This window comes from Rutilus rutilus (genome assembly GCF_951802725.1).
Source record: "Rutilus rutilus genome assembly, chromosome: 11".
Classification (NCBI taxonomy): domain Eukaryota; kingdom Metazoa; phylum Chordata; class Actinopteri; order Cypriniformes; family Leuciscidae; genus Rutilus; species Rutilus rutilus.
The window spans coordinates 7509247-7536717 of NC_140216.1; the positions used below are offsets into that span (position 1 = coordinate 7509247).

The 27471-nt window shown below is 38.5% G+C and overlaps 1 protein-coding gene across 1 annotated transcript in view; it reads left to right on the forward strand.

Annotated features, from left to right (window-relative positions):
• csmd2 (CUB and Sushi multiple domains 2) overlaps positions 1-27471 on the forward strand; it is a 296611-nt gene that overhangs the window by 238559 nt on the left and 30581 nt on the right. The window contains exons 37-48 of the mRNA XM_084424679.1: positions 457-561; positions 650-768; positions 1683-1752; positions 3491-3607; positions 3949-4158; positions 5319-5507; positions 7985-8162; positions 9022-9167; positions 9872-9952; positions 11653-11766; positions 21922-22110; positions 27256-27402. Coding sequence (XP_084280805.1) covers positions 457-561; positions 650-768; positions 1683-1752; positions 3491-3607; positions 3949-4158; positions 5319-5507; positions 7985-8162; positions 9022-9167; positions 9872-9952; positions 11653-11766; positions 21922-22110; positions 27256-27402 — 1665 coding nt within the window. The remainder of the gene's footprint in view (positions 1-456; positions 562-649; positions 769-1682; positions 1753-3490; positions 3608-3948; positions 4159-5318; positions 5508-7984; positions 8163-9021; positions 9168-9871; positions 9953-11652; positions 11767-21921; positions 22111-27255; positions 27403-27471) is intronic.

Below are 27471 nucleotides of genomic sequence, written 5' to 3' on the forward strand. Positions count from 1 at the left end.
TTTGTATTTTATCATAATGTTTTGAAACAGAAATGTCTGTAGACTTGAAAATACATTGCATAGCATAAAACTTTCACATTATTCCATAAATATCTTAAATTGCTTGCTACAGTTCTATGCCTGTGAACTAAAATATATTTGTTTATATTTTTATCAATTAGTGATGAATTAGTGTGTGTGCATGTGATTTTAGTATTAAAAACTATTATAGTATATTTTACATTTTATTTATTTGCTTTTATATATTTTTGAAATGTCATTTTTTTTAGTTATTAGTGTTAATGTATTTTTAGTTCAGCTTTATTTCAAATAAAGAATACAATTTTAATAGGTTTTGTGAACAAAAGCAATGTGAAGTGTGCATAGTTTAACCTGCAGTGTGAAGTGTGCATAGTTTAAGGACACACCGATTCAACTACACAATCACAATATGCTAATGGCTTCTTTATTCTACAGGTACAACAGTCCCAGCCCTCCTAAACAGCACCTCTAACCAGCTCTACCTGCACTTCTTCTCAGACATCAGCGTCTCTGCAGCCGGTTTCCGTCTGGAGTACAAGAGTAGGACATCTGTTACGAGTCCTTCGCATCTGGACTTACATACAAACATCTCTAAATACTCTGCTTATTGTCTCGTTTTCTCTCACAGCTGTGTCCCTCACTAGCTGTCCTGAACCGGTTATACCCATGAATGGCTTCAAAGTGGGCGAGAGACTACAGATGAACAATGTGGTGTCCTTTCAGTGTGACCCTGGATATACTCTGCAGGTGAAAGTGAACCTGGCCAAAAGTTGCCATGAACAAAATACAGCAGTGGTCACTTCAGGACACAGATGTTACATTAGCTATCAAGTCGCATCCCAACATGGTTCTAAATTGGTTTATTGTACAAAGTACCAAAATGTCCTTAAAGCACTCTCGCTATCCAATAATTCACTGCTCAAGACACAATGTGGTCAGAGGAAAACCATGATTAGCCTTGCATGTTATGCAACCTATTGGCATGTACCTAATTAGCTTCTACCTAAAGAAATTATTTTGCACTTAATTGCTGAGAGGGAACATTTTACATCCACAACAAACTAAATGGGAAGCATTTTCTTCTCAGAAACCTATTTACTGTATTTTTATTTCCAGACTATTTACAATTATATACTAGTAGTAATACCAAGGTTATGGGTTCAAAAGACCTTTCAGTCAATTTTTTTAATACGTTTTTGGTTGGAGAGATGGGGGCGGAAGTAGTTCAATAGTTTAGCCAATTCCTGGTCCCCATGTTGATCAACTGCTATTTTGCATTTTCATTACCTGTTGGCTGCTCGGGACAGTGTGCAAACCTGGAAGCTATTTCAAGCCCGTTTAAAAAAAATTGTAGCATCTGTGATTAGTAGTAGCTTAGCCTCACAAATCTGTGAGCAAAAAGAGCACTACCCCGATACGATTTACTTACATTCTAAGGTTTTGTTGCAGACTAGGTTGAAACTTAAAGCTTAAAAGAGCGATGAACTTCAGTTTTGTAGTGTGCTCTCAACTTAAAAAGCCAAAAATCTGAGAAAAGTCATGATGTCATAATGGTCCAAACTGTGCCAGTCAGAGTGTGGCCAGAGTGAATACTGAATGAATGAAGGAAAAACTGAAAAACTTATCTTAACTTCTTATTTTTATTTTATTTTTCTTTGCAGGGAGTGTCCCATATCTCTTGCATGCCAGGGCCTGTGCGCCGCTGGAACTATCCGCCTCCTCTCTGCATTGGTAATAACTTGTCATCTTTTATTCATTTATTTCTTTTCTAAATCCTGGCTTCTGCAGTTTTATGAGTTCAGATCTACCGCAGAGTCCCAAATGTTACAGAACTACACTGGTACTTGTGTGGGTACAGCGCCCCCAAAAAGTACTTGGGCACTTAAGCCGCATTTAAAAATGTATGAATTTCACTGCATTGGGTAACAAATGATCAAATAAATGATGCTAGAGTGTTTCACAGAACCAACTTCACTTTTCTGAGCTGTTTATGCAGTTATTGGTTTTATCCAGCTGGTCCCAAGCAAATTTTTAGTGAAAGTATGAGGTCAATTCTACTCAAGTTCACACAGATGTCCTAGCAGTGTGTAGTTCATCACATTAACTTTGACTTGTGCCATCATTCATTAAAAACTGCTGTTTGGTTTGTTAATTGATCTAATACAGTGAAACGAGCAAAGATATCGAGTATTCACATGATCAACATAATATTATCACATGTTTCTTGAAAAAACCTAACGTTTTATTATACCCCTATTAGTTCAGTCTCCTGCTGTGATTGGCTGGGCTCTTGAGATGGTTTATTCGTTGCTTGGATGTTCATCAGCAGTTTCATGATTTCTGCTGCCTTTTCAAAAGCACAGAACATATTTCCACTCTTCCCTCCACTCTATATAGACTCCATTCATGATCTGAAGCTTTGTAGGGCTTCACAGCACATCCATAAAGTCTCTTTGAGTCCAAAGCCAGGGCTTTAATCAGAGTGATATTTGAATCAATCAGTAGTTTAGATTCAAAGCCTCGAGAGGAGGAGGGATTGAGCATACGTTTTCACTGAAATGAGAAGATTGAAGGCTGCAGAGGTGCTCGAGTGGCCTTTGATAGCTTTGGGAAGTGAATTGGCCTTTTTAATAAATGAAAGACTTGTTTCCCCTATGATGTCAATAGAAAAGCTAATGTGTTACATTTCTTTATTCGGCACAACGCTTTCAGGGTCAGTGAACAAGGTAGACTGCATTGCTAAGCAACGTGAAACGTCAATCGACTTCTAGCCCACACAGGCTGTAGTAGATGTCACATTGCGTTGCATGTTTATGTACATGCTTTTTCACCATGGAGATTTTTTTTTTTTTTTTTTTTACAGTTTGAGTGAAAAGTTAAATTGAAAAACAGCATCTTGTGCATTTACTGGAAGTTAGAAAACTATCTGAAATATGATTGTTTTTAAATAAAGTTTTTGCATATTTTCTGGCTTCCATTAAAAGCACAAATTGCAAATATACTTATTTGACGACCTACAAATATATAATATTACAGGCATGATGAACTTTTCTGTTTAAAATGTTAAAATCCATGTCATGTATGCCACTTAATAGATATCATGTATAAATTAGATATTGTATATTTTATATCTTAGATTTTCAATGTGCTCTTAGACTTTTGGATCCTACTGTATATTTAGCAACTATAGAAGCCATGCTGGCTCACCAATAAAAGACCAGTTCATTTGCAGGTCAGTGACAGCAATTTTCACTTTCAGTCATATTTATGTTCCCACCAATCAAAAGAAGTGGAAATAGCCTTTTGGTTGCATCATATCATTCTCTAATAATAGCCTGACAGCTGTCAGCTGTATGTATTTGCCTTTAGAAGTACTTGAACCTTGAGTACTACAGGTTTGGTTTATATTGGAGAATGTGTTTCGACAAATGAATGTTTCTAATACTATCCCCACCATTTTTCCTTTCAGCTCAGTGTGGGGGAATCAGAGAGGAGATGGAAGGCACTATCCTCAGCCCTGGTTTCCCAGGAAACTACCCTAGCAACAGTGACTGCACCTGGAGGATTTATTTGCCAGTCGGTTATGGTAAGGACACAGCAGAATGAACAGATGCTATTTAGAAAGAGTTTCCTGGTAATGCCAGTGAGTTCTAGTTTAAGATGAACTGGCTAAAACTGTTGATACTAACTATGAGATGTAACTGGTTTGTTACGGAATGTCACCAGAGACAGAATGAGAATGAGGCAGAGCACTCATGGAAAAATAAATAGGAGAAGTTTTGTCCCTAATATCGCAATTATAGAAATCAAGTTTCAATTTCTCCATTCAAGTAGATAGAAGTTGTTCTTGTATGCCTGTTGCCTGCATAAAACTAGTTGTTACCACTTTGACATTACTAAACACATCCTGTTGTATCATCCAAACAGGGGCTCATGTGCAGTTCTTGAACTTTTCCACTGAGGCCAACCATGATTTCCTGGAAATTAGAAATGGACCTTTTGACACCAGCACAGTGATTGGCAGATTCAGTGGGCAGGACATACCACCATCTCTTCTAACCACCTCCCATGAGACCACTGTATATTTCCATAGTGATCACTCTCAGAATAAGCCTGGCTTCAGATTTGATTATCAGGGTAAGGAAACTAAAAAAGTACATTTGAAAAAGTTGAGGATTGACCATTTTACTTGGGGGTGGGAATACACAACTCCACATTCTGTTGTAGTAATCATTGTTGTTGCAGTTCTGCCTTTGTACGTTTATTTTCTCAGGAACCTCAATTTGAATGTCAGTTTCAATGCCTTGCCAAGACAATCAGTCAAGATAACGAGTAAACACGATAGTAATCCACTCTCTATGAAGCTGTGCATAAAATCCATCAGGTGTAAAATGCTGCTGATGCCAGAATCCAAAGTAGAATATGAGTCCAATGAGTGAATTTAAAAATTGTGTCATAGAAAGGGCCTGTTCTAAGAAGGATCCATGAAAGCTATCAGAATTTACACTGTAACGCAATGACAGTTTGCAGTATTGAAATGACTTGTGAAATCAGTATTTACATAATTATGTGTACATTAGCATATAAATCAAGCATTAAATCCGGCAGTATACCCTTTTGCAGAGCTTTGTTACTGAAGATGCTCTGATCCACATAATTAAATTTCTTTAGTCATGGTCATTCTGTCTGAAAGCTTCAGCGTATTTCCTTTTGTGTCTGAGACTTGAAAAATAATTTGGCAAAACTTCTCATAATGGCGCCAGACTCAGACAGAACTAATGAAAAGAAATGCGTATTCATTTTTATTTCAGAACTTCTCTTCAGAATGACTTTAAGACATCATTTAGGTAAATAGACAGAAAAATGGTGAAACACAAGGAAATCATCTTAACTCAGGGACGAGATGTTGTGAAGTATGTTTTGGTGCTTTCACTGCCTGCAATGAACATTGATCACTTGTTTGCTTTCCCATGAAGTTCAGACCTCCATAATTGAAATCTGAGAAGAAAAAAATGACAGCACCTGTCATTGCCAAAGCTTTGATTGCATTGCGTTGATTGCATTTGTTGGTGTACAGCAATCAGTTGATTCCATGCAAATGGTTTACATGTAAAACTTGGTTAAAATTGGTGCTTGGAGCTCAGAGCAATCATTTTATAGATGCAAATTCATTTCTTTGAGGTGTCACAACAGATGCACTTGTCGTGGGCTCTGCTTTCTTCTTGCTGGTTCAAAAATGAATCATGCATTTTCTTCCCCCATGTTTCATGTATCAATATGCAATATGTCTTTTCCAGCCTATGAACTTCAGGAGTGTCCTGATCCTGAACCCTTTCACAATGGTGTGGTGGTTGGGGCTGGTTATAATGTGGGTCAGTCCATCTCTTTTGAGTGCTATCCTGGGTATCAGCTGATGGGACACTCCATTCTTACCTGTCAACATGGTACTACACGCAACTGGGATCATCCGTTTCCTCGTTGTGAAGGTACAACCCCCTCCATTTCCTCTCCCACATTAGTAAACATCTGGAATGTAACATTAACTACTGGCAAATAATGTATTCTGTATGCTTAATTACTAGCTTTGTTTTACCCATCATCAGATGGGCAGCTTTGAATGTGGGTCAAAAAGGGCAACTGCACATGAATGCAAATTCTTTACTATAAACCATCCCTACAGACTTAATGGCTTCTTTCTAATATCTTATCCAAGGGGATGATGGGAAAGGAATCGAGTTTATCCTTGACCCACATTCTCATGCTCACTTTTTTTCTGTTGATTCAATGAGTTAATTATGCAGTGGGTCACGAGGTAGCATATGCACTGGGGATGCTGAATGCTCGTGTGGGAATAAAGAGGCTCCAGGGAGGTACTCAAGGGGCTGACATAGCATTTGCAGCCTCGTCTCCTTGTTCAGGCACCGGTGCTTTGCCCAGCATCGCTGCACAGTTGAACCTGCAAATAGAAACACACATTATTCATCCACTCTGTGTTACAATACTCCACACAATGAAAAACTTAGCATCAACCTTGGCCTTGTTAAAACACTCTTGCAGTGTGCATAATTGAATTTGTAGGAATTGAGAGCTCTGGTGTTACACAGAGTGAAAAGGGAAAAATTTAATGTGACGCACCATACTCCCATGCTGTGTAATATGTGCACTGTCAAGATGAAAGATATGACTCTTTTGTTCACAGAATGTGTTCATATATATAAACGCAACAGGTGAATTACATTTTTGAAGGGACTGTAAAGTCACAGCTGAGAGTACCAGTAAGTAAGAATAAGAGTCCCCCCCCAAAAAACATGAAAGAGTACCACATTATTTGTTTAATGCACTTCAAACTGTCATCTCTCTCTCTCTCTCTCTCTCTCTCTCTCTCTCTCTCTCTCTCTCCCTCTCCCTCTCCCTCTCTCTCTCTCTCTCTCTCTCTCTCTCTCTCTCTCTCTCTCTCTCTCTCTCTCTCTCTCTCTCTCTCTCTCTCTCTCTCTCTCTCTCTCTCTCTCTCTCTCTCTCCCTCTTCCTCTCTCTCTCTCTCTCTCTCTCTCTCTCTCTCTCTCTTCCTCTCTCTCTTATAGACAGAGAAATTATAATGAAGTCAAAGCATGGGTCTCAAGATATAAAATAAGTGTATCATTTTATATTAGCTTTTGAAACTGATGAAATAAACTGGCTATGGACATGCTGTGGTCAAGTGTCCTGATTAAGCAGAATTTTATCATTGTATCTGTATAGTAAAATCTTCACCTGTAGTAAAATATTATATAGTATTTTCATAGTGCGTTGCTTTAGGTCAAAGACTTTGTTGTGGTGACCGATGAGATGTTTTCAGAGGCACTAATGATTAGAGCTGTGGCTAACTACATTTTACAATGAAATGCACTTACGTAAAATGTACCTAAAATCAAGTACTCAAGTTAAGAACAAATTCGTACAATATTGTACATAAATTGTACATATATATTTTATATATTATATGTATATATATTATTGATTACTTAATTAAAATTATAAGTACTTTACAACCCTACTGCCCTAGCTATCACCTACACATGCTGCCACCAGTAGTTAATGCCTAGGGTGTCATGTACATAGATTTCCTCTTCCAGGCATTAAAAAGATGATCGATTTTCTCTACCACTGTCGCACCTGTCCATATCAACCAACTTGGCCTGTCCTTCATCTATGGTTCCCTCCTCTTTTTCAGTTCACCACATTCCTCCCATCCACACTCACCACTCAACTTTTTTGCCCAATCGATAACGTCACCATGCATTTCTGCTTGATAGCGTGGCATGTTTTTTTTTTTTAATCAATGCTGTGATCGATACTTCATTTACAACGTAGGCACCCCTCTCAGCATTCCATCGGAGACGAGAGGAAATTAAGGAGGAGGAAAGAGTGTATAAAGAATTGTAGAAGGATAGAGAGGGCGGGAATGAGTGGGGATGTGGGGACGGAGAGACCTTGACGGTGCAAGAAACCGCTGAGAGTACAGTCAGAGTGAGAGTGTATTATGACTGTCGTTATGTGTGCGTTCAAGTTGTGGGCCTATCTTTATTTCGCCAGCCAAATCACATTGATTATTTCCCCTTCGACTCGGGGGCGGCAGCAGCAGCATGGGATCAGGGATCAGCAAGAGCAGGAAGGGGATTTGATTTCATATGTCTGGGGCTCATTTGAATCATTGGAAACATGGACACGTCTATATAAATGCAAAGCATTGCCTGCAAGAGGGATTTCTAAGATGGAGTCGGACATGGAAAGTGAACTACTGAGAAAGACTACTGAGTGGTGTTTTAGAACCCAGCGGGGATTTTCACCCATGTCGCCCTGCCCCTATCCTGGTTTCTGCTTTCTCCTCTGTTTGCCAAGGCTGCTTTCTGTGATGGTGTTTCCTTAATCTTTGGTTTCTACAAAAACTTTTCCAATTGTTTTCATTTTCATTTTTCCCTTTTAGTGCCGTGTGGAGGTAACATTACATCAGAAAATGGCACTATCTTCTCCCCCGGTTACCCAGAGGACTACCCCGCTTCTGCGGACTGCAGCTGGCTGATTACAGTGGCATCAGGCTTGGGAATTCGTCTTAATTTCACCCTCTTGCAAGTCCATGGCCCCCAAGATTTCATCACAGTCTGGTGAGTTGTTCAACTTCCTGTAACGATTGTGCTTCTAAAACTTGTCACCTTCTCTTTCTCTGTTTATCACTTTCTTTTCTGGGAGGGAGCATATTTATAGCACATGCAGACTGGTGGCTAATTAATTGCCCTTTAAATTGAGTCACTTGAGGCCTGTATGTACAGGTTCCCCTTAAAACAGATAAAGATGCAGTCTAATTACACACCTTCTCTAAATTCATTGATTCTTCTTGAGGCATTATCTACTCTCTTACATGCATGATACATCCACTTCAACTCAAACTAAAGGTACAGTATAACCAGAAGAGTAAAGAAAAGCTCTGTCAAGACAGCTTGGTCTCAGTTCAGTGAGCCAGCACTCCCTTTAGCCAACCAGATTCTTTTCTGAATGCACAGGATAGGACATAATCTGTAGAGCAAGCTCAGTTGGCCACAAACAGATGGTTTTGAAGCTGAACGGTCATGGTTAAAACTGGGATTGGGTTGGTGCCAAGTTGTTCCCTTCCCACAAGAGGATTGTAAAGGTAACCCCCCCTATGTGATGTCCTTGTAGACGGTGGTGTCGGTCTCACAATGCCTTGACACAGAGGCTGAGTCTGAACTGAGCGTGAAAGAACCGTAAGAGTGTGAGAGGAGTCTCTGAAATCAGAGAGGTAATCAGTATGGCTAGAATCGTCCCTCAAATCAGTAAAGTGATCAATATTCAACAAAACGATTCTCAAATCAGCCTGGTTATATGGGTGGGGTCTGACTTGCTGTGCATTGTCAGGCAACAAGGAATGTGGTGTTCTCCTGTCCCATTGAGTATGCAAGGTTAGCAGGTTTTATACATTGAATTTTAATGATGTGTCTTCAACAGGGACGGACCTCAGGAAACAGCTCGCAAACTCGGAGTGTTTACAGAGGGAGAGGCCAACAACCCACCAAGCAGCACTTCTAATCAAGTTCTGATACGTTTCCGAAGCAATTCTGAGAAAGGTGGACTGTTCAAGATCAACTACCAAGGTAATTGGTTCAAGAGAAAGTTACGTTAGCATTCCCATACATCTCAATAGCAGTTGCCTGATTGCCGCAGGACCCCGTGGAAAGATGTGATTAAATACACTATTGCAGAGTTGTAGTCGAAAAAGTAGGTTGAGTTGGAGGCAAGACTAAGATCTAAAGAGGTTCTGAATGATTCAGAAGGCACATTTTGGCACAGACCACAAAATGTATCTGAAGTGCTGTGGTACTCAAGACCATCAAAAACCAGTGCCAATCAATTGTTCCTGAGTTCATGACAAGACCATGAAAATATGGTCTTGGATTCAAGATGGATTTGAGACCGTGTCCAGACCTGAGTACTACAGCTCTGCATGGGTGCTTAGGACTGAATACAGTTTTTTCAATCCAATGGAGCTGCAGGTAGATTACGACATGACAACACTGATAGCTGTCAGCATCACAACAGCCATGTCACACATAAAAAGCCCTCCAAAAAAGAAAAAAGGAATGCTCAAACATCTACTACAATACAATGCATGGCTTTCAATGTAGACAATTATCTTTGGATCTAACAGGGGCTATCCTTTAGCTATTCAGCTAAACCCTAAATGAAATTATATTTTTTGTCATTTAGAACTGTTCTTTATTTTCACAATGAATAACCCCAATGCAATATGACATGTCTGAACCTGTTCTCTTTACCTCTCTGTCTCTTTTTCTTCTAGCCTATAGACTTCAGTTTTGTTTGCCACCTCCCATCATTCCTAATGCAGAAATACTGATGGCCAGTAAAGAATTTAAGATAGGTGAGTTCGAATTGATTTTACATCATTTACAATCTGATTTGTATGCCTGCTTGTGTGTGTTCGTGTTGGTGGACTCGGCCTGGCCCAGTATAAGTGGAACATTTTGAGCAGAGACGCAGGCTGCCAGTTCATTTTCAGGCTTGAGCGCCTCTCATTAATAATGTTCCCAGAATAGCAGAGCCAGCCACACACACACCTCCCGCACCCCCCATCCCCACCGCTAACACCCCTCGAGAACTCGCTTTGAGGAGAGAAAACCGCTCAGATGCCAGGGCTACCAGTCCCATAGGGCCTTGCTGATATGCTGACTCATTGCCAGAATTCAAAGCAGAGGCTTATGTTGTATTGTGCTTGGTGCTAGAACATAGGTTGAGTCTACATTTTGTGCAAACACAAAGTCATGGGGAGGCCAGATAGAAGCTATTTTATAAATTAAGTATACACTTTTATATTCTATATAATCTGTTTGCGATACTTTCCTATAGCAGGTGAATTGAGGAACTTACTAGCCTTACTAGCTATGAGGTTGCACAGTCCTAGCAGATTATAAACTAGCCAGTCTCTGTGTGCAACTCCACCTCTCAAAAACAACTACTTAAGCAATTGTTGCTACTTTAACAGTAATTACAAATTATAATTGAACGAACTGCAATTGAAAAATTTTGGCTGTCCATCTCTAATAGGTTCTTTTTTTCTCTAGATTGTATTCAAGCAATTTAACTTTTTTTCTTTTGAATCGTTTATGAAAGCTGTTGGTTTCACCTTTGAGTACCCACAGAAAACACTTATAAATAATAAAACGATCATGACTTCATTGGTCCTCTAATGATGAGTCACCAGCCTCTGTTGTCTCTGAAATCCATTGGTAAATCAATGCACTGCTTTTCTGGCATGGAGAAAAAAATGCATTCATTTATATTAATTGTTCTAAATGGGTTGTTACGGGTTGGTGCAGGGTTGTTTGATCTCTCTGGAATGAAGCGTGTTTGTAGAGCCTCTGTCAGGGTTAAAACAGTCATGGTCTTTGGCACAAACCTACACTGAATCACTGTTTTGATCACTGATTATCCACCACATCCAATTTATTCACTTAATTCAGCGATTTAACTAAGGTCGTTGTGTTTGGATGGCCATGAATGCATGTTCTCAGCCACAAACACATTCCTAAATATGTATTCCACAGCATGCAAAGCCTCTCTTTTTTTCTCTTTGCAAGCTTGTGTTCCAATTCTTCAAGTTAAATGCTACATTATAAAACCACTAGGTGTTTTTGTTCCTCTTAGCTGAGTCACAGAGTGCCTGAATGTTTGTGTGGCAACAGGGAGATTTGCTTCAGAGATCTGAGCGGCCCTCAGGTAGCAGCCTATGGGTGTTATGAATGTAAACCATGCGGTGTGGCGCTTCCTTAATTACACTGCAATGCAGCGCCGGCACGTTGAGTCTCCCTTTGACTCACTCTCTCCTTCTCCCTTTTATTCTTTTATTGTCACTGTCAGCCATTAAGCAAGACAGGGAGGGGACGTGGCCTTCATCAAGTTGTGAGCGAGGCAATGGCAGGAACAGCCAGATGCTGCTCCTGTTGTTCCGAGCATCTCAGAAATCCCATGTTCTCCATAATATTACAGAAAGTGCATCTGAAAGACAATTGATAAAGCAATGATGAATATGCTTACATCTGTTCACTCCCTCTCGTTCCACAGGTGATATAGTGCGTTACAGATGTTTGCCAGGATATCACCTAAATGGGAACGGCATTCAAACCTGTCGCCTGGGGACTCATCTCGAGTTTGAAGGACCTCCACCTTCATGTGATAGTAAGCTATTTCAGACAACAGCATGTGCAGTGTTTTTGTTCCCAGTATGGTCCTTTTCTCTAGCCTAACCACTACGTCCCTTAGTCAGCTATATTTAAGATAAATACCAATCTGTTTGAGTTTTGTCATGACTATGCTGGTCCACAAGCTAAATCTCCACTTAACAAAACCGAACCAGACTTGGCCAGCATGAAGCTTCATACGTTCTTTCTTCTGTGGAACACAAAGGAAGATATTTTGAAGCACTGTCTGCTTCAAATTAGTATTATTTTTATTTATTTTTATCAATTGGATATCATTGAACCCCATTGATTTTCATTGTATGGAGAAAAAAAAGCTTTGGGAGCTTTTCCAAAAGAAGAAAGAAAGTCTATGATAGAATAATGCAAGTAAAGTAAATGCTGACAGAATTCAAATTTTTTAATTAACTATCTCTTTAAACAGACTATATTAAACAGTAACACCATGGTACTTTGATGTAAATGTCTTATTCACTAACCATAAGCATTGTAAAAGACAATTCATTCTTAGTAACTTCCTCCCTCTGCGTTTTACAAAAGACCAGTCCTTTGGTTTATATACTATAAAATCCACCCCCACTGTGTTGCAATGCATGATGGGTCTATTGATCATGATGGTTGAATCTGTGCTATATGAAGCTTCATTATTGCTATTGGCTTAGAGGTGGGATGAAATACCTCAGAGCCTGTCAAGCAAACCCCATGAGAATGCTTAACGCTCATCTATCTTTCCTCCAGCTGCTTTTATGTGATTTGATATGGCATTTTCCATAAACTCTTCAGTTCCTCCTCATTATGTTTGTCTCTCTATGCTCAGCATAGGAGAATTATCTCTCTGAGCTCTCTGTATAGTCTTCATTGTGTACAGGACTAAAATGCCTCTGTTGGATGCCCCAATATGAATACTGTCTAGGACCACTAGTGAAAAAAATTTAATACTGCTTTTTGTCATTATAAATTATATAATCAAAACAATATTTATATATAAAAAAAAAAAAAAAAATCATGATTCTCAGATTTTGCACCTCATTAAATATCAAACAGACTTAAGCTATCCCTTCCTGTGTTTGGCCTTGTCTGCGATGTAAGTAAGAAGCAATTGGGCTGTTTGTTTACTGGAAGCAATTTGTGGTCTGCATTGCAGCTTTTTGGCAGAAAAATTAAACAAATAATAGACATGAGGCGTTATCATTTTCAGCATACGCATATATCAGAGTGAACAGACAGAGGCTGGGGTTTGGGACAGTGTGAAGGAGGAGGACACATTTTATTAAAAAAAATAAAATAAATTAAGTATAGCAGGCCCAAGCATGTTCCTCCTCAACCTTCATGGTGGAGTGCTTTCAATGAACCTGTGTAATTCATCCTAACATTAATTTAGGTGTCGGCAGTTAATTTGTTTGGCTATATGAAAAGCCCCTTATACCGAGCGCCAACATACCCAGCTGACACCCGCTCCGTTTGGTCAGGGTACTGCCTCAGACTGTCAGTCACATTAAATATGCCTACCTCGTCAGACTCAAGAGAGGGATGAGAGACAGACAGAAGGATAAAGGAGGAGGAGGAGGAGGAGGAGAAGGAAGGTGATCTTATGCGTTGTACTGAGATCATTTGTGGAGTGAGACAGGTCTGTTTTGAGGGTCAATCAAAAAATAAAAGAAAGTGATCAACTATATAAATGTGCATAGTTAGGTTAACAAAACAATTATCCATTACTTGTTGTTGAACATTGTTAAATGCAATATATTTACAATGAGAATTTGTGTTTTATTTATTTAGTTAATTTACATATAAAAGCTCTAGTAACAATAACAAACAATAGCTTTTTCTTCTTTTTTTTTTTTTGAGAAACACCTTGGGAAATACATCAAATCTGTACACAACTGAAAATGTAACAAAGTTTCGGAAATCCTAGTTCGTCTTTAGTGGTAAACTTTCTTTTTTTTAATTATATATTGAAAATGGTATGCATTTTTATGTTTTTCTGAAGACACATAACAGACATCATAATTGTATTATTTATGCATAAGTACTGTTATGCTTTAAAAGTATACAGTTTTATTATGGAAGTGTGGAAATGCATCACAGCAATACATCCACTGTGGTACAGAATTGCCACATGGCAACGTTCATATTTTCTGCAAAACTGTGTTAGACAAGGTTGTTCTGTCAAGTCTGCCCTTTTTAATTCCAACAATGCAATTTGTTCTATAAAGTGAAGGGAAATGATATATTGCCATGTGACTATACTGTACCATAAAGGGCCAAAAGCCAGGACAAAATACTTATGGGAGATTTTAACCTTCCTTGCTCTCTCCTGTTGTTGACATCAAAGGCTGTGCATTCAATTAAACTACATATTCATATTAAATTTCAAATTCATATTCATTTAGTAGAATAGCCAACATGGACATGCTGTGTGATATGCTCTCAGCATTAAGGATACAGAAACCTGACTACATGAAATACAGGTTCACTAGAAATAACAAAATACACATGGTTTGTGTGTAATTCTGTGGCAATTATTGATTTAATGTAATAAATATTTCAATATTTCTTTATAAGGACAGTTTTGTTTACGGTTATTATCCTGAAGAACGAGTAAAAGAGTGAGCAAGCATGCAGAGAGAAAGACTGAGGGATTGAAAGAGTAGAAAGGAAGGACAGTGATGGGTAGAGGGAACGCAAAGCTCATTGAGATGCAGAGGATATCCAGGCTGCAGGTGCACCCAGCTATTAAATCACAGCTTCTCTCTCTCTCTCTCTCTCTCTCTCTCTCTCTCTCTCTCTCTCTCTCTCTCTCTCTCTCTCTCTCTCTCTCTCTCTCTCTCTCTCTCTGTACCTGACATCTGATCTGTCACATCCTCTTGTTGAATACATCATACCATGTCTTTCTTTCCATCAAATACCTCTCCTTGCTTCTTATAGCTTTCCTCTGATATGAGAATCATATCTTTTGCGGACATAATCGGACATATACACATGACGATGATGGCCACATGCCAGTCTCGTCAAAAGAAACCCCGTGCTTGACATTTCGACAAGGGCATGATGTGTAAGATGCTTGATCCTTATAGTTAATTATTATTATTAATTTATTTATATTAATTAGCCTATATACAATTAATATTAAACATTATTAAAAACAATAAAGTTTATAGTTATATGAAAATCTATTTTTTTTTTAACAAGATAAAAAAGTCCCATTTAAAAACTCTTATGCTGCATCTGATTGCTATAGGCTTTCCCTTTCTCTCTGTGTTCCCCTCTTGCTCTTGTTTTTGTCTTTCATATTCAGAGAGAGAAAATAGATTGTGAATGCTGAGAGTGCATCACATGCCATTATGCAAATTAAGAGTTGAAGAATCTCACACGTAATGTGGCTTCTTTTCTTTGCAGACTCTTTTGACTTTCTCCACACTCAAATTTCCAATGTTTATACTTAAATATACTGTGTTATATATAAATAAAATAGGCTTTTTATCAGTGACGCACAGCATGTCATGCACACATCCATGATGAATTTGTTATTCCACCCTTCTGTCACCATAGTGACATGAAAATTTCAAAGCTTTTTTCTCTTGGTGGCATTTAGGTGCTCTTTTCATTTATTTTCTTATACAACTAATATTATTCAATAATTTATAAATTCTTTGCATTATTTTTCTCCTATTCAAATTCAAAATATTAATCAGTTGATCATATACACTCACCTAAAGGATTATTAGGAACACCATACTAATACTGTGTTTGACCCCCTTTCGCCTTCAGAACTGCCTTAATTCTACGTGGCATTGATTCAACAAGGTGCTGAAAGCATTCTTTAGAAATGTTGGCCCATATTGATAGGAAAGCATCTTGCAGTTGATGGAGATTTGTGGGATGCACATCCAGGGCACGAAGCTCCCGTTCCACCACATCCCAAAGATGCTCTATTGGGTTGAGATCAGAGGATGGGTACATGGTGGTCATAAAGGGATGGACATGGTCAGAAACAATGCTCAGGTAGGCCGTGGCATTTAAACAATGCCCAATTGGCACTAAGGGGCCTAAAGTGTGCCAAGAAAACATCCCCCACACCATTACACCACCACCACCAGCCTGCACAGTGGTAACAAGGCATGATGGATCCATGTTCTCATTCTGTTTACGCCAAATTCTGACTCTACCATCTGAATGTCTCAACAGAAATCGAGACATTTGTCCTTTGCTAACCCCCTTACAAATGTTTCTGACTAATCCTACCTTTAATTACTGTTCTATCTTATTATCTGTTATCTTATACTGTTTTGTGATGTCTAAGTCTCTGGAGAATTGGTATGTTTGAATTGTTTTAAGGTGAGACACGGCAGGCAAAAACATAGATTTTTCATGCAGTGGTCAGTTTTGAGATTTTGGGCTAGTTTACTCCTTCAATATGTGTTCTTTCAAGCTGCTATAAAGAAAACGTTGAAAATATACATTAAGATGTTTATTTTATCACATTTTGTTTACTTGCAGCAGTAAGTTTATCCCGAATTTACCAGGAAGTTAACATTCCAACGCGACACGCCGAGCTCTCATGACGGGTATCGCTGTAAAGCTCTGAGTCTCCTGCACAATGCTATGTAACCCAAATATGGGCATTTCCTTTCTATCAGTAACCAATCGTGAATGTCCAAAGGTGGATTTAAAGCTAACGACGAAATCTCATTTAGAGCTATTTAAATCTTTAACTTCCGTTTTCTCAAAATGAGTTTTTTGTCATTCTCCAGTACAGACATCTCAGCCTATGTAGCACCTGTGTACACCACACTTTCCAGTTATACACTTAGCAGTATTCTGAAGATATTTTCAGAGGGATTTGTTAATAAATCATTCCTGGCCAGATTTATGTGACATTTTAATCAAAAAAAATATGGCGAAAATCGATTTTTTAAGGCTATGGACAGTATATTTTGATTTCCTAGGTAATGAAAGCATATATCTTGTGTGTAAACAAAATGAAAAAGGCTTTATCATATGTTCAGATCTATCTACCGAAAATATATGCAAAATCGTGCATATTTAATGAGATAATTTGCATAATTAAACATGCAAATTTCTAAAACTTGTAATACATTTTTTTTTTATATATACTTGTGTAAGTAATCAACTGAGGAAGTTTCATGGTGATATCTATTATTTTAAAATTTTACCCTATTCACCTGTAGGGTCTCGCCTTAAACATAATTTTACAGAAGTTATCCAAACATTTGATAAAACGTTGTGTACTAACAGTCATATAACAAGGTATCAGAGAGCTAATATGGTATTATTGCATCCAAATTTGTGAATTTAACTAATACGCAACATTGGAATATCGCATAAAACATTATTTTGTGAATAAAGCAGCGTTTCCATGCCATGTGTTCAAGAGAACAAAATCGTCACTTCCTGGGAAATTGGCACAAAATATCTAATAAAATTGGAAATTGCTGCCATCTGGGTAGCCACTGTGGCTCTTTTTTTCCTACATCATAAATGACTTGCATCATAAATTTATTGCAGTCGAAACGCAATAAACGTTGTCATGTTATTTTGCATTCGGATGGGAGGTTATTATACCAAAGCATTCTGATGACAGACTTTGGCTCAGGCATTTCAGAATGCTCAAACCAACATTTGAAATCTTATGCAGTGAACTTAGTCCTCTGGTTAGTCCAGTAATCAAATCACATCCACTGTTGAGACAACGTCACAAAGTTTTTTTATACTGGGGATTTATACTGTAAATGTGTTTCCATCGTAGTTTATGCACATCATCTTATCAGATAAAAGATGTATCTACCTCAATTTCGTTTTTTATGCACATATTTAGGAGTTTTTATTTGCATCTTGGCATCTCCATTCAGCTTTTTGCATGCGTTATCCCAAAATGCGCATTAAAATAGTTGGATGTAAACATAGCTATTGTTGCCTCTTCCAAATATTTAAAGAAATCTTAAGAAGTTTGTGCTGTGGATGAAACTGTGAAATGAACATGCAAAATACTGGCAAGAACATAAACCTTTTAACTTCATGTTTCCAACATAACGTTAATTCATATATGTATTGATTGCAATGTTCACAGAGACCTCGTTCTTACTGGACATTCAGCCTGAGCTTAGCAACCGTAACCAAGGAGGTAGAGCTTAGGAAATGATCAATTATGTCAAAACTGTATGCGGTGAACAAAACAAGCCTGGATGGCCTGTGTTGACAATAGACTTGTGACATTTATCCTTTTCCTTGACATCACGAAATGAATACCATTTTTTTTTTATGTATATTCTTCCGGGGGCCATATTTGCAATTCATTGTCACGAAGGGTGACATTTTAAGTTGAAAATCCCTTTTTAGATGCCAACCCGTCTCGTACAGTAGATAATCTTCAGCTGCCATTGTTAAAGGAGCAGTTTTGACATGCCTTCTGCTCTTCTGTCAGAATCTGCCACCAAAACTGTTGTTTACATTCAGCCTTTGACAGTCCATTTCAAAGTGGATTAGGGGATAAGGGCGACCTGAGCGAGTTAATTTCCATTTGCCGCCATAGTGAAAGGCCTGGGATGATGAGGTTTTTGTCTGAGATTTTGTCTAGAGGGTCATGATCTTCCCCATTTTGCTGGGGCAGAATGGAATTAGGGCGGTGTGATGGTAGAAATGTGTCAACCGGATAGAGATTCTGCTATTGTGCTTATACCACTACATATCTGTGGTAAAGATAGGCTATTTTTCAATTTAGTTTTAACCAAAGTGTTACATTTTGCACTGATGGCCCATGCACAGTACCACTCAAAAGTTAGATACTGTTCTTTTGAACTTTCTACTCATCAAATAATCCAGAAAAAAAATGTATCACCGTTTCCACAAAAATATAAGCAACAAAGCTGACTGACAATAAGAAATGTTTCCTGAGCAGCAAATCAGCGTATTTGAATGATTTCTGACGCATAATGTGACACTTAAAAGTGGAGTAATAGATGCTAAAAATTACATTTGCCAAAATATTTTAAATTGTAATAATATTTCACAAACTTTTAAAGAGTAGTGTATCATTGAGCACATTTAACATGCACATTCTAAACCCAATTATGCTTAATAAGCCAACAATTCATGTGGTCATGTAAACGCGTTAACCCGTTTTCCTTTATCACAGTAAAGTCATAAACGGCTTAAGCATAAACCAATCGACACGGCTCGATTTTTTTCCCTTACCCAAATTTCGCCCAAAATGTAAACACATTAATCCACGTTCTGTCGGCTTATTGAAGTGTGCATGTGATATGTGACAGTAAAGTGGATTACTGTGGATTACAAACATTTTGCGGTAAGGGAGAAGGAAATATATCGCCAACTGACTCTTTCTTGACACGAGAAATTGTAAAAAATCTCATGCAGAAGTGCTGCAGTCAAAATTCTGCATCTGTAACTGCATGAGAGGAGAATATATGAGTCCGTAAGTTTCCAGCTGACATGACATGAAATGGTATGAAAGTGAGGTTGTGAGGGATAGACTTACCGTGCTTTCAATGGCATCTGCTGTAAATAGCTATATAAAGTTTATAGATCACTTATAATTTTCCACAGGTCATGTCGTCTGGAGTTTTTTGAAATTCAATTTCTTGGAAGGATATTTTTGCAGCGTTTCATCAGCAGAACAGTCCAAAAACACATTAAATGGTTCAAAGGAACTGAATCAACTCTTAACTGACTTCAGCTGAACAACAGCCGAAATGCATCATTTTCCTGTTATCCCCTCTTAAATAACAGTACAACCCACTGAAGAGATGTATGTCTATCCCTCACAGCCTCGCTTTCATTCCCGTTAAAAATCAAAGATGGCGCTTCCGTAAATAAGGACTATAAGCTGATATTTAGAGTTATCAGTATATTGGTGTAACTCATTAATCTGTTATGAATAAGGTTACCTTTTGGTCTGAAATGGAGAATAAAAACAGTTAAAATACCAAATATTTATTAGGTCACACTTTAATTTAGGGTACAATTCGCACTGTTAACTTACTATTAACTACGACTTTTGACTCTCCTAAGTACTGATTGTTAATAGTTAGTTAAGTTTAGGTATTGGTATATTAAGGGATGTAGAATATGGTCATGCAGAATAAGGCATTAATATATGCTTTATAAGTACCAACATCTTAGTAATATGCATGCTAATAAGCAACTATAGTTGGACCCTAAACTAAAGTGTTACCGTTTATTATTACTGATAATTATAATATTGACAAAGGTATTCATATTCGTATTTGTAAATACAATTTAGTACATAAAAAATGAAACCGGTTCAATTTCTATGCAATATACAGATCTCGGCAGCACAGTGAGATACGCAGCCAGATGCCAAGAGTTATTTTATGGTTTGCAATATAAACTGATTTAAACATGAATACACTGACAATGTAAATATCAAGTATATAGCAAAGGCCTATAACTGTTATGATACATTAAAGGTGCTCGCAAAATACATAGTCATATCTATCAGTGTGCTGCTTTACAGTACATCTTTGTTTGTGTTATAGGTTAATAGCCAGCTTTCAAAGCAATGTATGCGGCAGCAAATAAAGATCCCTAACACCCACACTTTAAAGAATGTAATTTGTGAGCGCGAGCTCCAGGATGCACAGATGTAGGTTATCGGGGCTCGGGGGTGTATTTTTTTACCTGAGCACATTATGCTTTATGCAGTGATGATAGGCTCAAGCGGGCATCGATATGCATCCATGATAATGTTTGTCCTCCGATGAAACTGCATTCACATTTTATATCACCTCAGAGCCGTGTAGCCAGTCCCAGAGCTTCTATATTTTACCCTCGTAAAGGAAACGTGTCAAACGGATCCACCGTTCCCGTGTATCCGCCGAGCTCAGGCTCCATGTCGACCAGAAACCACAAGTGTCATATATATCATATCAATTCTCAAAGCTGCGTTTTATAATTTAATCATTGTCACCCAAGCAATTCACTGGGCTCTAAACCTGAATGTAATTATAAGAATAACTTATCTCAGGTTTGACACGTAAAGCCGGACAGTGCACAGCATGCATGCAATTATTGCTTTGATTAACGTCCATCCTAATCAGTGCACAGACCCGTGGGCTTAAATGTCAGTCAATTAAGGTGCTAAACGACTGACCAAGAGGCCAAATATAGAAACAAAACTGTTTACCGTGGGTCATGTTGTTTACAGGGTTTCTGATAAGCGGAGGTGAGCGGTAGGGTTAGAAGATCTCAACAATTCTTCTGCCATAATAATCTCATGCAGAAGTATTCATACCAGCGGAAGTCTGAAACAGCTGTGTGTTTATTTAGCAAGACAAGTAATATAAAAATCCATATTTCATATCCGAAACGTAAGTGTCATAAATGTTTGATAATAACAATCCCTCCCTGTCTGATGCATACTCTACCTCTCATCCGTGTCATCTGCATCATGCGGAGCCAAAATAATAAAATGGTGTCAGAGATGAGGGTTTATCCTTTTATGCTGGGATTTGTATTTGGATGCTTACTTTGTATTCCGACAGCCATGGAGAAAATAAGAGACAGGCTTCCGAGATTTGAGGGAAGCAGCCAAGAAGGGCCACTGCATAAAGCCTGATAATTCAAGGTAAAAGTGCGGGGAAATGTCACAGCGGGCCTCTGAGGAATATCAATGACTGAGAGATGAAACTACAGACTGAGGCATGAGAGCCAGGCGTACAACCGTGTGAACAACAGTGATCAATCCTCTCAGTGTCACAACAGACTGGCCCAGCATGCTTTGTGTTATCATTGACTTGCATTCGATGCTTTACCATAGACATGCACAAAGTGGGAACTATATATTGGGCTTGAATAGTTGGGTGATCAATAGGCTGGACAATTTCTGCTGCATCTGAAGTTCAAGTGTCACGTTGAATGGAGCTATAGAGCTGTAATTCTGTGTTTTTGATCAAGGTTCCTTTCATGTGTTTTTGGTCAATTGAGTTTAATGGTTCTGAACGTTGCTTTGATGGTTAAGGGTTAGGAGAGGTTGTAGCGTTTTGCGTCACCGCTACGGCTGATGTATGCATGTGGAAAATCAAAGGAAATCTGAATGTATGGAGCTGAACTCGCTCTTGTCTGTTTTCCTCAGTCACCTGTCCTATGAACGAGGTGCTGACAGCCTCCACAGGGATAATCCTGAGTCAGTCACCGGGCAGCAGCCTGCCACACTTCGAGTCCTGTTCCTGGGTGGTGAAGGTGGATTCAGGTTACAACATCACTTTCACCGTTGAACACTTTCAAACCAGCAGACAGTTTGACGAGCTGGAGATCTTTGATGGTGAGTGGATTTAGCATAGCTTTTCCTTAAGATCTTTTTCTCTGATTCATGTGATGATAATCATAATAAAATGGATAATACTAATAATGAGAAGCCTCCTCTGTTCACCAATGCTGCATTTATTTGACTAAAATTACAGTAAAATCAATTGTATTGTGAAGGTTATTACAATTTAAAATAACTGTTCTATTTGAATATATTTAAAAATGTAATTTATTCCTGTGATGGCAAAGCTGCATTTTCAGCAGCCATTATTCCAGTCTTCAGTGTCACATGATCCTTCAGAAATCATTCTGATTTGGTGCTTTTTTCAGGATACTATGATGAATAAAAAATTCCAAAGAACAGCATTTATTACATTGTAAGAAATAGAAATGGTTCTTTTGAATGAATTATGAATGTCACTTTTGATCAGTTTAATGTGTCCTTGCTCAATAAAAGTATTAATTTCTTCTTCTTTTTTTAAAATCTTACTGACCCCAAACTTTTGAAAGGTAGCGTATTTCTTATTTATACAGTTATTTAAAATGTATTATTGTTTTAAATAAAAATTATATTTTGATTGGTTATTAATTTTTATTGTTTAATAAATTATAAGTACTTAATAATCATTTATTTTTTGCTGTTGTTGTGATAGAGTTTGAAGATAAGATTGAATCAAGGAACAAACATCCTAGCAAAACTAGTTCAGACTTGGTTTTTGCTCACGAAATCTGTTTTTCTCCTCCTTCCAATATACAGTGGGTACGTAAAGTATTCAGACCCCGTTAAATTTTTCTCTCTTTGTTATATTGCAGCCATTTGCTAAAATCATTTAAGGTCATTTTTTTTCCTCATTATTGTACACACAGCACCCCACATTGACAGAAAAACACAGAATTGTTGACATTTTTGCACATTTATTATATTATACATTTATTAAAAAAGAAAAACTGAAATATCACATGGTTCTAAGTATTCAGACCCTTTGCTGTGACACTCATATTTAACTCAGGTGCTGTCCATTTCTTCTGATCATCCTTGAGATGGTTCTACACATAGACATCATATAGGTAGACGCCCTATCGACCGCTACTGCCTATTGGCACGGACGAGCCGTGGGGCCGCCATCTTAAACCGGTCAACCGCTCCGCTCAGTGTAATCTGTTTGGCAGGTGTCAGCACATTTAATTAATCATATCTCACTGAATACCGAACCGATTTTCACGCGGGTTTTTTTGCTGCAAAGGTCATACATGTAGCTATGATACAGGACACATTGCATATTTTATTCACAAAATACAACCAATAGTACGGTAATGTTAAATGTTAAATCTAACTTGTGAAAAGTAATCCCCGAGTGATGGTCCGCCGATTTGAGCAGGAATATGCTGCACAGTGCTCTGGCGTCTACTGCTGCTATGCAACGCAAATAGGAGTATGACCGGTTTAAGATGGCGGCCGCATTTCTTGCGCCCAGCGGCCAATAGGGCGTCTAGCTATATATGATGTCTATGGTTCTACACCTTCATTTGAGTCCAGCTGTGTTTGATTATACTGATTGGACTTGATTAGGAAAGCCACACACCTGTCTATATAAGACCTTACAGCTCACAGTGCATGTCAGAGCAAATGAGAATCATGAGGTCAAAGGAACTGCCTGAAGAGCTCAGAGACAGAATTGTGGCAAGGCACAGATCTGGCCAAGGTTACAAAAAAAATTCTGCTGCACTTAAGGTTCCTAAGAGCACAGTGGCCTCCATAATCCTTAAATGGAAGACGTGTGGGACGACCAGAACCCTTCCTAGAGCTGGCTCTCCGGCCAAACTGAGCTATCGGGGGAGAAGAGCCTTGGTGAGAGAGGTAAAGAAGAACCCAAAGATCACTGTGGCTGAGCTCCAGAGATGCAGTCGGGAGATGGGAGAAAGTTGTAGGAAGTCAACCATCACTGCAGCCATCCACCAGTCGGGGCTTTTTGGCAGAGTGGCCCGACGGAAGCCTCTCCTCAGTGCAAGACACATGAAAGCACACCTGAAGGACTCCAAGATGGTGATAAATAAGATTCTCTGGTCTGATGAGACCAAGATAGAACTTTTGGCCTTAATTCTAAGCGGTATGTGTGGAGAAAACCAGGCACTGCTCATCACCTGTCCAATACAGTCTCAACAGTGAAGCATGGTGGTGGCAGCATCATGCTCTGGGGGTGTTTTTCAGCTGCAGGGACAGGACGACTGGTTGCAATCGAGAGAAAGATGAATGCGGCCAAGTACAGGGATATCCTGGACGAAAACCTTCTCCAGAGTGCTCTGGACCTCAGACTGGGCCGAAGGTTCACCTTCCAACAAGACAATGACCCTAAGCACACAGCTAAAATAACGAAGGAGTGGCTTCACAACAACCCCGTGACTGTTCTTGAATGGCCCAGCCAGAGCCCTGACTTAAACCCAATTGAGCATCTCTGGAGAGACCTGAAAATGGCTGTTACCATCCAACCTGACAGAACTGGAGAGGATCTGCAAGGAGGAATGGCAGAGGATACCCAAATCCAGGTGTGAAAAACTTGTTGCATCTTTACCAAAAAGACTCATGGCTGTATTAGATCAAAAGGGTGCTTCTACTAAATACTGAGCAAAGGGTCTGAATACTTAGGACCATGTGATATTTCAGTTTTTCCTTTTTAATAAATGTGCAAAAATGTCAACAATTCTGTGTTTGTGGGGGTGCTGTGTGTACAATAATGAGAAAAAAAAAAGAACTTAAATGATTTTAGCAAATGGCTGCAATATAACAAAGAGTGAAAAATTTAAGGGGGTCTGAATACTTTCCGTACCCACTGTAATTACTGATACACACCTCACAGGCAGCCTTGCTGTGTTGAACAAGATAGACAGTTGAAGAGAGGCCATAAGGGATGAAACTTTGCTTTTACACAGTGAAACGCTTTTGTAAAAGGCAATGGAAATTGATTTAGCCAACAGGGGTCTGTTCAGGGCCAGTCTTAGGTCAGCGGCTTTTCTGGGGTGAAAGTGAACCCATTTAGACTGAGATTACGAAGTGGATTACAGGTCAGAAGGGTCATCTCACACACATAGAGGCTCATCACATTTTAGGCATCATTAAAGTGGCCTACAATTATAACTGAGTCATGCAACTTTACAAAGAAAGAATGACATGTATAAGCCTCCACTTTCCTTATTTCAAAATTTTGCTACATGAATTAAAAATAAAATGAAAATAAATACCAAAAATTGCAGTAACCAGCAATATAATTTAATTTGAGTTACATATTTTGAAACACGAGTTAAACATATAAACATGAAGATAGTATTACATTTAAATATAGATTACGTTTATACACTGCCGTTCAGAAATATTGGGTCGGTCCAGAAGTCACTTATGCTCTGCATTTATTTGATTAAAAATATGGTAAAAACAGTAATATTGTGAAATGAACTGAAAAGAACTGTTTTCTTCTCAGTTCCACCCAAAGTCATTATTTATTCTTATAGTTCCTTTAAATAATAATTTATCTAAGCTTAGTTAACAAGAGTGAAATGAATGTGTAAAATAAAACTTACAGTAAATGACAGCTGGGTCTCACAGAATGGCATTGTGCTACACGCATTTTTCTAAGGCTGACAAAGCGACTGTGTGACTCATCTGGGAGCAGTGTGAGCCACTCCTGAGGGGAGCTGGCATGCTCCGTGCTGATTATGCTTTCAGCTCCCATTGCGCTTCGAAGCAGACTTTGCTTTTCACAACATGCCATAGCCAGCCAGATCACACTGAATCCCTTTACCTCCCTGCAGCTTGACCCAGACACTAACATGATGTCTGGAATAGCCTTTAATACACACTCTCTCTCTCACACACACACACACACACACACCCCTCTGGACTGAATCAGAGTTCAGCTGATCTAAAAGCACCACCAGTTAAGTTTATGGACAGAGCCCTGTCAGTCAACATTAGCCATGAGAGGTGGAGAGACTATGTTGTGACAGAAACACACCAGTTGTGTCACTGCTGGTGGTAAACATGTCAATTTGAAGTTTGTAAGATATGTGGCTACTGATAGTGACAGAAAGAGGTACCAGTGGGAACACTTCTTTTTGTCTTGTCTTTTTTTTTCTGCCATGATCAGTTGCCCAAATTAGTGCAAAGGTCAAAGGCTCTGATTTACTAAGATTCCAAGTAATAGACAATAATTTTCTTGAGCAACAAAATAATTTCCTGTGGAAAAAATAAATAAATATATAACATAAACCCATATTTATTTTATTATTGTGGTAATTGTTCCAAAATGCTGCTCACTTTTTATTTTTCAAAAGTATATATTCTATATTATATTTATTATTCTATGAAAGGTGATCTAATCAGGGCCATTGCTAAAAATTCACTAAACATTTTGGACCTAGTTTACATCAGTTTTTAGGGCTATTCAACCGAAAATTGGGCCTATAAAACATTTCCGATTCTTCCACAATCCTCAATCCTCAGATTTTCTGAGAGTGCTTTCAAGTTTATATGTACTCAAACCTTTAGGAAATCGGAGCCAATGTGCATAAAATACATGGAAGACATATTATGCTTTCTTTAGTGTGTGATGTTGCTGTTTGAGCATTAAATCGATCGGCAAAGTTACAAAGCACAAAGTCACTCCAAGGGGAGTTATTCTCTATATCAGTACGCACCGTTTCTGAACTTCCTGAAACTCCTCGATTGTAGTCTTGAGTTTTCTTCCTAGAACGCACGCATCACAATATTCCTCATTTAAATGTTTCCTATCCAAAGCATATGCAAAAAAAAAAGGTTGAGGCCTGGATAAGTTTCAATAATAGTTTGTTGAAACTGGCGGTTATGGTAAGGGCCGTGACATTTCTGAAACAAGCTAGAAGCAGTTAACCAATCACATCACACTGATTTTTGAAAGGAGGGACGTCATAGAGACCAACACTAAACAGAACATTACTGACAGACTGGGAAGAAGAGGTGCTGCAACAATGTAAAATATGTGACAAATAATTAAAGTATGTAAACCTATACCCAAAAACTTTTAGAATCATTGCTTTTAAGATTCAGAATGCCAAACACATATCTGGTCTGAGATGTAATAGTTTTGGACCAGGTACATTTTATAACCTTATGCTTTGCTTTATCCTGCAGGTCCATCAAGACAGAGTCCACTGCTCATTACTCTGAGTGGGAACTATTCATCTCCGCTCAGTATTACTAGCTCTTCTAGCAAGGTTTACCTTCACTGGTCCTTCGATCACACCTCCAGCCACAAGGGCTTTCGAATTCGCTACTCAGGTAAGCATTTCAACACATCGTCTAAATCACCAAAACACAAATTGTATTTGTAATTCACCAAGACAGAGT